At 40.6% G+C, this 14,426-nt stretch overlaps 1 protein-coding gene across 1 annotated transcript in view; it reads right to left on the reverse strand.

Moving 5' to 3' along the window:
• Positions 1–14,426, reverse strand: part of PRDM6 (PR/SET domain 6) — a 96,703-nt gene that overhangs the window by 24,357 nt on the left and 57,920 nt on the right. The window contains exons 3-4 of the mRNA XM_054589323.1: positions 6,805–6,932; positions 3,187–3,311 (exon numbers count right to left, since the gene is read on the reverse strand). Coding sequence (XP_054445298.1) covers positions 3,187–3,311; positions 6,805–6,932 — 253 coding nt within the window. The remainder of the gene's footprint in view (positions 1–3,186; positions 3,312–6,804; positions 6,933–14,426) is intronic.

Here is a 14,426-nt window from a genome sequence, read left to right on the forward strand (position 1 = left end):
TAGTGTTAGAGTCAAAGTCATATATCTGTCTCCCCCACACTATCTGATGAAGCTTTCTACTGGTTTCTTGGGTGGCCAGTCACATGACAGATATACGACTTTGAGACAGGAACTGAAATAAAATTCCTATAATACCCTTAGAGGGAAGGCGGATTGTCACTGTTGAGCATTTTAGTCAGTAACTTAATTCTTTAAACTTCCCTCTAACCTCAGTTAGAGCTCTGAACTAGACGCAAAAGAGCTGCTTAGTCTACCTACTGGGTTCATGATACTTCAAGCTGCTGTGGCTTTGTGAATTTTCTTCCAAGGATTTCAGGTACTAAATGATGTAACATACACCCTGGTAGAGTTTATTCAACACTCTAATTAGCTACACTTCATGTGGGTTGGACTCTAGAAGAAGGAAAGACTGAAAAGCAAAGCATATGGTGTATCCAAAAGTACACTTTTGAATGGCACTCTGACACTGAATTTGAAAACCAGGTGGCACACTCTTAGACATCCATTTTCGGGTGGCTTTGAATAGCACCCAGGAATCCTCCAGCCTGACCCCTCAATCCCTCTCATCCTGTCACAAGACCGCGAAGCAGAACGTTATAGATGCATGACTTCCACCCCAAAGATCCATGTCATCAGTGAGAATTGCATTCCCTAAGTTGTCATTCCATGGCAGTTTCCCTTTCTGACTCATAAATCAGTCAATAGCCATTCCATCCTTCCAGTTGCTGAGACCAAAGCTGTGGAGTTATCTTTACTCCTTTCTCTCTCTTTCAGCATCCAATGTGTCAGCAAGCGCCGTTGGCTTTCCCTACAAAATGTATCCAGAATCCAACCACTTCTCACCACCTCCACGACATCTACACTGGTCCAAACTATCATCATCTCTCTCCTGGATTCCTGCAAGAGCCTCTACCTGGATGCCTGCTCCGACTTCATCCCTTACTGTCTCTACTCAGTAGCCAGAGCCATCCTGTTACAACTTTAGTCAGATCATAACACTCTTCTGCTCAAAACGCGGCCCTAGTCCCCTTTCACCGAGCCCACTCAGAGTCAAAGGCAGGGTCCTGACAGTGGCCTCTTAGGCCCTACCAGACCCCCCCACCCTCTTACCTAAGGTAACTTCTTCCCATCTCACTCACTCCCAAACACCAGTGCCAATCTCTGTGACGCTTTTCCAACGAGCCAGGAACAATCCCCTATGAGGCCTCTGCGCTTCTAGACAGCCCGCCTGGAACATTCTCCTCCCAAATAACTTTCACCTCTTTACATCTTATCCCAAAGGCCACATATCTAGAAGGGACTACCCTGATTACTCTCTAAAACTGTGACTCCTAGCTCCTGGCATGCCTTACCTCTTCTCTGTTTTGTTATCTCTACAACACTTACCACCACCTGATAAACTACTTATTTACTCATGTATTTGTTGATAATCTGTCTCCCTCCATGGGGAGAGCCAGAAATTCTTGTCTCTTTTGTTCACTGCTGTTTTTGCAGCACCTAGCAACAACATTGGCCCATAGTAGGTGTTCAGTAAATATCTGAGCAATGAATAAATGAATGAGTGAATGAATGGCTAGTTGGACTATGTTCTCTGTACTTTAGAACTCTAGGCTTTGCTATATTTATTCCCAGATAATCCTCAACACACACACCATAAAACACCTTCAGAGTTTGCGGCAGGTTTTATTAAAAGACTTCTGGAGTCCTTTTGGATCAAGGTCCGTATTTCAGAAGGTGAGCTTACGTCAAGGTTCTATGGACAGACAGGCCCATGTCAGTGGATCAGGTAGGAGTTGGGGGGCTGACACTGATGTTTTTCTGTCTGTGGACCTAGAGCTAGTTTTAGGGAAGTAGGGGCATGGAGCCACTCCGGGAAGAGAGAGCACAACGGCCCCCACGTCCACATCTGCCTCTACCGCGCACTCATGTCCAACACTGAGATTTCCTCCTCTGCAAACAGACACTCCCTCAAACAGGAGTATCACAGCAGGAAAGAAACTTTCCAATGGAAACTTGGGAAGTCAGAGGAATGTGCGACATGTCTAAAGATCTGTGTTTTGACTTGAGAATGATTTCAGGTTAGAGTAAAGTAGAAAAGAAAAGTTGATAGTAATATGCCTTTTCAGGATTCTGTTTTTCACACAGAAAAATAAAAGCAATGTGGACAAGAGATATCTGGTCATCAGCATTTTGTTCAATAGTAATATGAACACTTTTTATTGGAGTTTGTGTGTGTGAGAAAGTTAAGTGGAGAAGGAAAAAGTAACATAAAATATTTTTTTTAAATAAGTTTCTCAAATACATCTGTTCTCTCAGCTTCCTTTTCTGTCACACAATCCCAAATGATCGGTTCACAGATTAATCAACTTTGTGACAAGACATAAACAGCACCATTGAAACCAGTGTCTCTCACTGAAGCACATCAAAATTAGTTAATTTTCTTCCAAATACTGAAAATCACCTTAAAATACTCTCCAAAGAATTGATAGAACAAACATAGAAAGTTTAAGTGAAAACTGCTGCAAGTTCGCATTTGCATAGATGTTAGATTATTTTTTAGAAGACACTGGCTGCCATGGTAAGAAAGAGAGAAGAAAATTACAGGGTTCATTTAGGCTAAGAAATTTAGAGAGACACAAGTTGCTCAGTGAGATATGTCTACAATTTTTACTACCATTTCTCGTGGCCATGACTACTTAGGAGGAGGCACACCCCGTGGACTGGGGGGGGGGGGGGGGGGGTTGCTCGTGATGGAAGGGCCCTGTATTTTCATTCTCTCACTTTTGCATGTAAGATGACTGCAGCGAAACTGCACAGCCCTTCAGGGCAGAAGTTGTATATTATGCGGCTCTTGCATCCCTGTGAGGTGGCAGGCAGAGAACCAGACACACAATAGACAATCAGTAAATGCCAGCTGCCTTAACATTGCTTCTGGCGATTACTTAAAACTCTAATAGAGGTTTTGACATTGTAAACAGGAGAGGAAGGATTGGCCTGTACAAGTCAAGATGCCCTGTGAAAAAGCAAAGGACGTACAGGGAAAAGAAAATGATGGAACAGACTTGAGCACATCTGTGTTATAAGGCACAGTGATCGCTTTTCAGGAGTTTCAAACAACACTCTTAAAAAGTTAGCTTTAAAATAGGGCTTTTGAGATGTAAATTCAGAGCTAAAATAAATTCTTACAGTTTTCATCCTGGGCAATGCATTGTAAGGGGATCCCAAAGAAAGACGTATAGCTGTCATTGTACCACACCAGAAGCTCGGTACCCCTGGGAATATCTATACAGGCTCGGTAGAATATATTCGACCTATTCAAAACAAAAGAAAACCCAGCTTAGTAATATGTAGGACTCATGTGCCCCCATCCACATTTTTATCGCCCCAAAAAAGTTCTGCCCAGCTCCACCTAAACAGTTTCTGTTTGTAATAAAATCGACACCCACCTTATCATTCCCAGCAACCAATTAGAGCCTGTGACCCAGTAGGATAAAGAGCTCACAGTTTATTTCCACACTGTCCCTTCCTAGAGTGTCTTGGCTGCAGAGACAGATATTTGGCCCAGGAGACAGCAGAAAGGAAGAGTTCATTAAAAAAAAAAAAAAAAAAAAATTCCTCCTCACACTGATGAGAAAATTCTCCCCTTGGCAAACTGCAGACGCTTCAACCTTGTATATAAATTAATACTATTGATTTCTTATGTGAAAGAAAAACATTACGTATCTTCTTGCAACTTGGCATTGGGAGTGCTCAAATTTGTAATAAAATTAAACAGGTCTGTGATATAGGGATGGAGAAAAATAGAAATCTTCCCCATTGTCTTCCTTCTAAAGTCTGATACAGGAGAAGGGAAAACCCCTCATGTGAAATGGATGGCAATTCAATAAATACAAGAGGAGCACTTTACTCGGGCTAAAAGATTAAACTCTGCAATGATAGAGTGAAAGTACCAAGAAATAAACCTTCTTTAATAACAGCTTTGGTACTGTAAAGAAAAATCTACAGATTAAAAAAAAAAATGAGACCTCAACTGGTTTTCTCAATGAAGAATTGCGACAAATATTAGCCTCAAGTTCCAGATAAAAGTGTTTAGGGTTGGTGGGCCTTAAATTTAGCCTTTCTGTAAGGAATTGGCTGTAGCAGGGCAATTTGTTCCTTGTACAACACTGCAGACAGGAGGCGAATCCTTCACCACATTTTTCATGGCAGTGAGATATGCACTTGTCAACATATTTTGTCACCACAAAGTGGCTCTTGGCAATAGGATCATAAAGATCAATAAAAAAGTGCAGATTCTCAATATTTTACTTGCAGCTGCAAAAATTTCATTTATCTTGTTATTTTCCTTACTTGCTGCCATTCTGTCTCATGAGGGCACTGCTAGCTAAGCAGAATGTTTTTTCCCAACATTCTATGAATATCTGACAAAAACTCCAGCCAGTTGTCCAGACCTCACTACCCTTCCTCCCTCTGCATCCCCGAGAGCTGTGCATTTTATTAATTCTTTCCACTGCTACGTAAAAAAAAAAAAAAAATCAAAATTGGAGCTGAGCTATAAATCACTGGCATCTCCTAACTTGAGAAAAATTGAGTCTACTTTGTACTTCACCCTTGTAACATTTCATCTCTCGGTTTGGCTTCCCTTAATATAAACACAGCGCCCGGCAAATGAATGTGCTAAAACCAAATGACACACTTTGCCGCTGAAAGAGCAGAACTGTTTTCAAGCAATGGGTGGTCTTCTGAGGCACGGAGTAGGCCGAAAGGGGGAAAAAAAAGTGTAAGCGTACACCGTTCCTTACAAGCGGGCAGAGCTTCCAAAACTCGCAGAAATCTCTGCATGTTGAAGCACATCAAAGGGATTTTTCCCTTTTCAGATAATATTTCCTTTGCTGACATGTATTTAGTATTGTGGTTGGATGACTCATAAAGATAGCTTCATGGCGTCCCAACACAGTTGAAGCAGAACACATGCCAACAAACATTATTGTCAGCCTCAAAATAAAAACAAAACGTTCAGCTAAGGGTCAATCAATCAAGGGCGCTTTGAAGAAAATTCCATTTAGATATTACAAATCATAACAGAATGAATCTAAACCAGCTGACTTTTTGTGAAGAGGACATTCATGTACAATAAAAATTAGGCTGGCTCTTCAGGGTCCAACTTTTCTATTTTCTTACTCTTGGACGTGGTCACTGGTGATGGATGCCAGTTTTTTAAATTGTGTTTTTGTAGTTCATTTTATAAAGATCTGAACTAATCGAAAACAGATCGGCAGAGAGAACATGAAGTTTAAGCGCCATCATGAAAGGAGAGCTATAAAATTCACTTAATATTGACAGATAGGTAAGGACTTACTCATGCCCACCTTCCTCCTTAGGGGTTTCTTGTTTGCCCAGATTCAGACTAGGCCTCAAGAGCTCCCTGGGTGCTTGTTCCGGAACCAGCCCAACTATCTCTTGCTGCATGGACAAGCACAATCTTTACTAATTCTCTAGCTCCGGGTTTCATAAAAATCTTATTGGCAGACACGCAGCTGCAATAAAGGTGAATAAAGGCCTGAATATAGCAGTGTAACCAAACACCGTTGTACACGCGTTCATTTGAACCCTTATTTCATGACATATAACTGCATCGGAAACCAAGGCAGTGAAGTCACATGCTGCCCAAATAAGTTCCTTTTGAGCTGGAGGCCTTCAGAGAGCAAGCCAGATTTGTGCAGCCTTTAACCTATAAGGGGAATAAAGCTCGTTCTCTCTTTTTTTAAGGCTTCATTTAAAAAAAAAAAAAAAAAAAGAGGAAAGGAAAATAAATAGCCACAGGCAGGACTCCAAGTTGCCGAGCACAGGGCCTCCCGCTTTGATGTGTCAATGGTGCCTAATAAAGCTAAACAGTTGCTTCTGATTCTAAAGGGAGCATGGCTGTTTATAACTGAGGTCATATATTTATATGGCACATGTTTTCGAGGGATTTTTGAGAAAAGAAGGCTTAGTGGTAGGGCTTTTTTTCCTATGTGATCTGTTTCTGCCCTCCTGTCTCCACTTCAGCCTTCTTTAGCACTAAATGGAAAAAGCTTGACCAACAGGTGCATTGAGTAGATGTGGCTTAGCATCTGCTTCTTAGCCCCCCAGAGGCCTCCCTATGGGACTCTGAGAAATGGGGGGTGGTTCCACCTTGTCTTTGGGCTTTGCTCCAACATCTCAGGAAACCAGAGGCTTCCCCATGCTCTGGAACCACCTCATCTCCTGAAACATTCTGAATCATCCAAGGACCAAAGCCCAATGCGTTGGCACCTTTCTAGGGGTCAAGAGAGGTTACTCTGGCTCAGATCTTGCTGCTGAGCCTAATGATTTTGGAAAAGTAGCCTTGGGAAGGCTAAGAGTCCTTGGTTTCCCAGGACTTTGGGCAAAGGAACTGTTCCTCCTGGGAGAAGGCCTGAAGATGATCTGGGCTGAATCTCTGCACTCTTATCCATCGGGGGGTGTGCACATTTCTGCTGGGGCACGCAGCCCAAGCCAGTGGGTTTGCTGGGCTCATTCAGGTGAGCATGTAGAAATAAATTTACCATGTGCACTGAGTGAAAGAGGCCTTCTACAAGGATGTTTATTCCTGAATTCTCATGAAATTATGGTTGCAAGAACTAAGGGAATTTCAGAAACCTAACAAAACAATTTCTGCCAGTTCTTGCAGAGTTCCTGCAAAAATTCCTGCAAAAGTGTTGCAAAGCTAGCAGCAAGTCTGAATTTGTATATGCAGGCCCAAGGGCTTCAGCTCCATAAGTGGTAAATTGAGATATACTTTACCTGTACTGAACTACTGTTAGATTCTGTTCTCCGCAGTGCCTTGCACATCGGATATACCTCATCCAGCTTGACTTACTAGGTTCCCCACCATCAATAAAGTGCTGTAGTGTCCCATCTTGGTCATATATCTAGAGAAGAGGTCAGAAGGTCAAGTAGTTAGAATGAATCATCAGCAATCATTTTCCCTGCTTCCCTTGGTGTCTTTATGTGTCGGCTGCAAAAATTTATTGTCCTTAGGTTTTCTAGTGCTTATTGTTGCTTGTGGAAATTCAACCAGAGTAACAGGAAAGTATTTTTTGGTGACGCAAGTCAATCACACTTTTCTTATCAAGCCAATCTTCCCTGTATTAAACATATTTGTGGTATCTCAAGGATGTGAGTGACCATGTTTCCCAAAGAATATTTAACCTATTTTGACAGGCTACTCTTAAGTAATGAGCTGCTGGATAAACAAAGCAAGCTGAAAGGAGAGGCCACACTGACATGGCTGGAACATCTACATTAAAGGCCCCCAGGCTCAAACATGTAACTGTTTGAAGGCATTCGAAGGCAGTAACCGTCTGTGCAACAAGCTGGCTGACACCTGGCAGAAGGCAGTTGGAGAGTTATGGAGCTGTAGAGAACTGGTAAAATAGACTCTGATTTGGATGAAATAAATGGACTCTCACCTCGCAGAGGCTGTAGGACTTCAGCTGTCCGGACCTGAAACTATTAGGAGAGGAGTCATCAAAAAAGACAGACCCTCGAAAAGCAAAAGAAAAAAAAAAAACTTCTATATCTTAATCGAGGTCAGTCTATTACCTATTGCCTTGGGTCATCTCAAACAGATTTTCTTCAGGACTGTATTCAAGGAAGTGAAATCTGCTTCACACCAGGCAATAAGCATGGGACAAAAAGTCTCATGCAAAACAACAAGCCAGCTGGGCACAGGTGGAGTCAGTGCCGGCAGCAGAGGCAATCGGCTCGCACTTCCAGACACCAGGTCAGCCCTGGACACCTGGGAGGATACGGTCTCTAGAGGAGTGGAAGATCAGGGGTTACATATGTATACCAAGTCTAGAAGGCCATTCCCCATCCAAGGGGCATCCAAGAAGCAAGTGGTACAGTTCTTCGAAGGACCATTGTGAAATTGGACCTTTGCAAATAAAATCTGCTGTGGGACCTGAGAGCTGCTGAGGTGTTCCTGACAGCATCCTGAGAAAGCATGTCTCTTACTCTTGCTCATCAGCTTTTCTAATTTTTCATAGTCACTGAGAATTCACGGAGAATGTCTTACAGAAAGTCTCATTGGTTATATTTGGGTCCTAAAATTAGTATGGTCATTCACATTAATTTAGATCAGTATGTCTAGCTGGGAGGGCCGAAGGGCTTAGTGATGACAGTCTCTTATTTTTTTTCTTTTATCACCATTTAAAACAGCTGTTTTTTTGTTTTTTGGGGTTTTTTTGTTTTGTCTTTCTTGAACTCATTTGTCTCTACCCAAACCTTTCCACTAACTCCCACAAATAACAGATAGGCAGCAATCTAATAAATACAACTGTTGAGAAGTTGTGACTCCATAGCATGCCACAGTGATCACAGCTGATAATCAATGTAGCCAGAGAAGAATGAATCTCTCAATTACATTATATTTCAGATTAATGACTTCTTTAAATTCCCAGTTTGGGGATGATGGCAGAGAATGGAAACATTTCATGTGGTGGGTACCTCTGCTACATGAACAATCTAATGACAGACTTGGTATTTAGGTCAGATTACACTGTAGTTATTTTATTGTTGTTTTTGTTTTAAGAAGCTGTTTCAAAGATTGAAGGTCTCAACCAGAGCCTGCTGTTGACAGCCCATGCAACGGTGAACAAGGACACCCGTTCCTTGAATGCCACTGTTTATCTATAATGGAGCCAAATATGATGATGGCCCAGCCCTCTGCCTTGTCCTCTGCCCATGTACAAACAAACCTTCCATGAGGACCGCTGGTGAAAATAATTATGAAGCATTTTGAGAAGTTCAATTCTCCTTTGTGCTTCTACGCAATGTCCCCAACATCAAGGAAAACTCTCTAACATTTATATGTAGTGGGTGCTTGCTACCTTCAGTGTTAGTTCATTTGAACACCAGACACCAGCTGGTCGGTCTTGCAAATTAGTATAGTATAAAAAGTGTTTCCTCCTACTCTTGTTTCAGCAATAATTTCCGTAAACTAAGCATATTGTGACTACAGGAATCCTGCAATGTTTGCCTCTCTGATGAAACTGCTACTTGCTTTACAAAAAAGTAAATGGCTACCTGTCAGGCTTTTTCGAAATATCACACAATATAGAACATGGCATGAGGCTGAGCCTCCCTGACTTCAGCTAATACTGATACTAAACTATTTCATATGACAACTCCATGCCCATAACTGTGCGCCCAATCAGAGACGAGGAAACTCATTCGACCATGACTGATCCCCTTCTTTCCCTCAGCCCCAGAGCCCAGCTATCACTAAACCCAGTGGAATTTGCCTCCCAGACGTTTCACATGTGTCCATCTCTCCCTCTCCAGTTACCTCCCTAGCCCCAATCAGCTTCTTTTCTCCCTGGAACTATGGCAGTGGTCTCTTAACTGATCTCCAACAGCTTCCCCAGGCCTCCTCCAACCAATTCTCTAAATGTAGCCAGAGTGATCTTCCAAAATACAATCTGATTACCTCCACATCACTCAACTCTCCCCAAAATAGAAAGCTTCGTATATGTCATGCAATGGCAAGTCATAACAACATATATTCACAGCATGTGGGGAGCTCATCATGCTCATATGGCCAGCACCTCCTTTCTGTTACACAGGGAGGCCAAATGTGTATGCCTTTGCATCTGGCTCCAGATAATGCCGGGCCCTTCCTGTTAAGTGTTAACATTTAAACTCAAGTGTTTCTTAAAAGAGAAACAATGGACCAGAAGGCACTGATGCCTATTTCTGTTCATTCCTCTAGTATTACAAAAGGATAAAACTGGGAAAACACCCAAATGTGAGTGCTAAATAGAAATTAAGGACAACTACTCAAAAAGGCTCTAGGTACTAATATACACCCTGTCATTACTGTCCATCACTAGCTCAACTTTGTTTCCATTTAAGAGCTCAGTTTAAAAAAAACAAGGGGGTCAAATTTTGCATGTACACTGCCTGTCTGTATCCATCGACTGTACCAGAAAGTGGCGGATGCTCTTCCTCCTAGTGAGGAGGATCTACAAGCGGGAATGTTTCAACAGGTTTCAGTCTAGAGTAGCAGCAATAATTTCAAGTTCAGGACGTTGCTCCTGGAGGCTGCATTAACATCTATATTTGCGTGACACTAGAGGAAAGTTTTAAGTTAGAGACCTAAGAGGTCTAAAAAATTTAAGGAATTTAAGGAGACAAAGTAATGCCAAGAACAAACATTATTTTGTTTTCATTACCCTAACAAAAGATTTAAAATAAGCAGAAAAACGTTGAAAATCACGTACAGAGTGGTTAGACAATCTCCTCAAGACCTGTGAAAATGTTGAAAAGGTGAGAAATTTTGTCTATTCACATCGTATGAATAAAGACAGGAGAGTTAAATTTAGATTAGGGAAAGATTCGTTCTGACAGAACACTTAATCACAGAATAGTTCTTCGGAAAACTGTAAGGTTTTATCCTAAATAAACATGAACAAAGTTTTAATATTTGTTCTGTTCTTTCTAAGGAAGCCAAACAACTGATTCTCTGGAAGTAAAGGAACACATAGGACACTTGGTGGGAAAAGGGTTAAATTCTGCAATGGAAAACCCTCAAAACTGCAGAAAGAATATTTGGCATGTTTGTTTTAGAAAGCTGGTTCCATCATTGCTGAAAGGGAGTATAAAATGCCACAGTCACATTGGAGAACATTTAGGCAATATGAAATAAAGTTGGCAGTGCCTGTCCTATGACTCAACAATTTCATGTCTAGGAAGTTACTCCAATGAAACTCTGATACATGTGCCTAAGGAAACAAGTTCAAGGGCATTCCTTGAAGTATTGTTCATAATAATTAGGATCATTAGAAGAATAAATAAATTGTGGTTTATTTATTCAATAAAATAGTATAAAGCACTTAAAAATGACTGAACTGGATCTGTTTGTGTTAAGATCCAGTTCATATAAATATCAAATATATATGTTGACTGAGAAAAGCAGGTTGCAGATAGATGCATAGAATACCATTTCAAAATATACAAAATAACACTTTTAAATAGTCTATCTTGTAATAGTGTATGTTGTGATAAACATATAGCAATCTATTGACCTATATACACATTGTAAAATTATGAAAAGGCGCACTGGAAGGATTCCTGATAATTTCCTCATAGTACTGGCTCTGGGAAAGAAGATAATAGAAGAAAACAAAAAAAAAAAAGGTTAGCTCTGGCTGAGTAGCTCAGTTGGTTAGAGCCGGTTAGAGCACTGTCCCGAAATACCAAGGTTGTAGATTTGATCCCTGGTCAAAAAACATACAAGAATCAACCAGTAAATGCATAAGTAAGTGGAATAGTAAATCAATGCCTCTCTCTCTCTCTTTCTCCTCCTTCCTTTCCTCTCTCTCTCTAAAATCAATAAATGAAAATTTAAAAGAAAACAAAGGGGGACTTAACCAGTGAGGTTCATCTGGTTGGGTGTTATTCCACACAATGAAAGGTTATTGGCTTGTTTCCAGGTCAGGGCACACACCTGGGTTGCAGGTTCAGTCCCTGGCTGGGGTGCGTATGAGAAGCAACCAACCAATGTTTCTCTACCTCTCTTTCTCCCTCCCTTCCCCTCTCTTAAAAAATAAATAAATAAATAAAATTTTAAGGGGGGGGAATAACACTTTATCTGGAATACTTAATTTTTTCCAAAAAAAGTCTAGAGCAAACATAGCAAAGTGTTAACACTTTTTTGGTGGCCTGTACATTGGTATTTATATATTATACAATACTTGGTGCTTTTCTGATTTTTTTCACAAAGTCAAAGAAAAAAGAAAGTATAAAGAAAACTTAGCCATTTCTTTCTTCAAAGTTTAGTTTTTGCCTGTGTTGTTAAAATAAAGAAGCTGATTATTTTACCCAAGGTTAAAAAGCTATACCTGTGTTAGCCTACTAGGAAAAATAGTTGTAATATGTATCACTGCATTATTGACCACTGATTTCTTTTGTGATGTTGCTGTTGCTATTTCAAAACCACTGTTTTTGGTCTATGCTTTCTCTTTTATATGATATCAATGTGACCAGAAACATAAGTGAGGGGAAGAGCTAAGTTTTACCTTTTTAAGGGATTTTTTACAGTTTTCAATCCAGTAACACTTATGTACCATATGTGATTGAAATAATGATCACAAATTCTGCTTCGTTACAAGCCATGCATGGCATTAACTGAAAACCACCATGCGAAAGGTGTGTTTTATTGCCATCCTGGGTATTAGGAAGCACCACTCTCTCTCATCATCTAATTTTCTTAGAACAAGAATCTACTTTAGATGAGAACAGCATGAGTAAAAAATGCACCAACATTGTGTTATAAACCCTGGTCATGAATGGGTTGTCCACGGCTTTGTCATTTATGAACACTGCCAACTTACATTAACAATAATAATAATCAGAGAAACAATGTTAGCCAGAGACTGACTTGGGTTCATTTTAACCAAAAAGCAAGAAAACCATATTGTTGGTTCTGAGCAAACTGTTTCTCTAAAGTCAGATTTATGGACTAATAGCTCTCAGGCTGAATTCAGACAATTGACCAACATTGTTTTTCCTCCACAGTGCTTTTAAAATTTCAACATTTTACTTATTTTACCATTTTTCTTGAAAAAAATCAAAATATGAGCCCCCATTCTCTGGCACTCATCTACTGAAGCTGAGAAAGAGAAGGTGGCCCCCGTTAGATCAGCCATGTGTTTTTCTCTTGGGTTGGCCTAAAATTCAGTACTGTTTTTCTTTTCCCCGTAAAATAAAAAACACATTTTTAATTTTCACCAATAACTTTACCAATAACTTTATTTTTCATCAATAACCTTATTGATTTGGATATTCTAAGTATGTCTGCTATTCCCAGCATAGTATAATGTTGATTTTTCTCAATTAATGTCTCTGTTTGATTGCTCTCAACTTCAACTGGTCTACCCAACGGTGGAGCATAATCCAGCAAGAAATCTCTCACACGGAACCTTACAAACCACTTTTGACATGTTCAGTCAGTCAAATCACCTTCTCCATACACTGCACAAATCTTTTTTGTGTGTTTCAGTTGCATTTTTACCTTTCTTGAAATAGTAAAGCTTAATATGCCGAAAATGTTGCGTATTTTTTTATCTTCAATATTAAAATCACTGTACAAAAATTCACCAATTTTCATGTTTTTTTAAATGCATGTTGATATGACAGCTGTCGCAAATCAATCTAAGAAAAATGTTTTGAATGAAGTTAAAGACAACTAAGTTCTACTAGAGCCATCATACAGAAAAAAACAAATGAACTTTTTGGCCAACCCAATATTTCTCCATAGTTCCTACCACTCCCTTTTGCCTTGCAGGCTTCTTCACTCACTGATCTACCTGCCTGGCCTCTTTAAGCATCTCCGTGTGTAATCCCAGCTGTAAAGGACTTACTGCTATGCCTGAACATCAGGCTATTACAACCGGGGCCACTCTGAAGGAAATCCGTTTGAACGGATAGCCTGGCAACACTGCAAACATTCATCCCTCCTGTGTTGCCCAGAAGTATCATCTGACTTGAGAGCCCAGCTTCTGTGCTGTAGTTTTCCAGGGTGTGGGACAGTAGAGAAAAGCATTCATGTCTTTCATTTTTACCAGCAGAGGCTTTCAAAAGTGGTCTTTTAAAGCAAGGGTTCCCCTCTAATTCAAAGAAGCCTTAAATGTAATTCCACTATAAAAACAGATAAAAATTTGCTGTGGCCTGCTATGAAAATCAAATGAAAAGTTTCCTGGTCCACTTATAAAAAACAGGTAAAAAGAAAAATCCATCAGGAATACCCCACCAGCTCGGCGAGGCTCACCTTGCTCTCAGGTGGTTCCTGGGACGTCACCAAGGGCCCACAATGAATGGAGGGACCCTGTATGAAAAACCGCAGGCAGTGCACTGCCTGCAGTAGGTAGACCCCCATGAAGAGGTCAGTCACCTATTCTTCTGCAAGAACACTGAGTACTCTTTGGCCTAGGAATTTAGAGCCTACAAAAATCAGATCTGGAAGGGACCTCAGACATCAACTCTCCCAACCTGATTGGTTTATACATAAGGAAATGGGGTCTCCAAAAGTTGGGGCCTAGACAAACTAAGATAACTACTGGTCAGTGGCAGAAGGAGGCCTTGTCTCCAGGTGTCCTCACACCCCACCCACATCCCTCTGCCTTCCTATTAGAAGTGCGCTGAGGTCTCCCTCGTCCCATGGAATCTTGCAAATACCCAGAAGAGAATAAATGATCTTAGCAACTGAGCAGCTGATACAAGGGAGCATATTTTGTGCCCAAACATCAGCACAGAGCCCAGCATGTAAGAGGAACTCAAAACATGCTGAAGTGAATTGAACTGAATTTTCACAATAATTCTTTAGCTTCTTAGAGATCTGAGATTGTGTTCAAAGCTTGAGA

Source organism: Pteronotus mesoamericanus, unplaced genomic scaffold (assembly GCF_021234165.1).
Source record: "Pteronotus mesoamericanus isolate MK-2021 breed Mesoamerican mustached bat unplaced genomic scaffold, CSHL_Meso_final scaffold_167, whole genome shotgun sequence".
Lineage (NCBI taxonomy): Eukaryota > Metazoa > Chordata > Mammalia > Chiroptera > Mormoopidae > Pteronotus > Pteronotus mesoamericanus.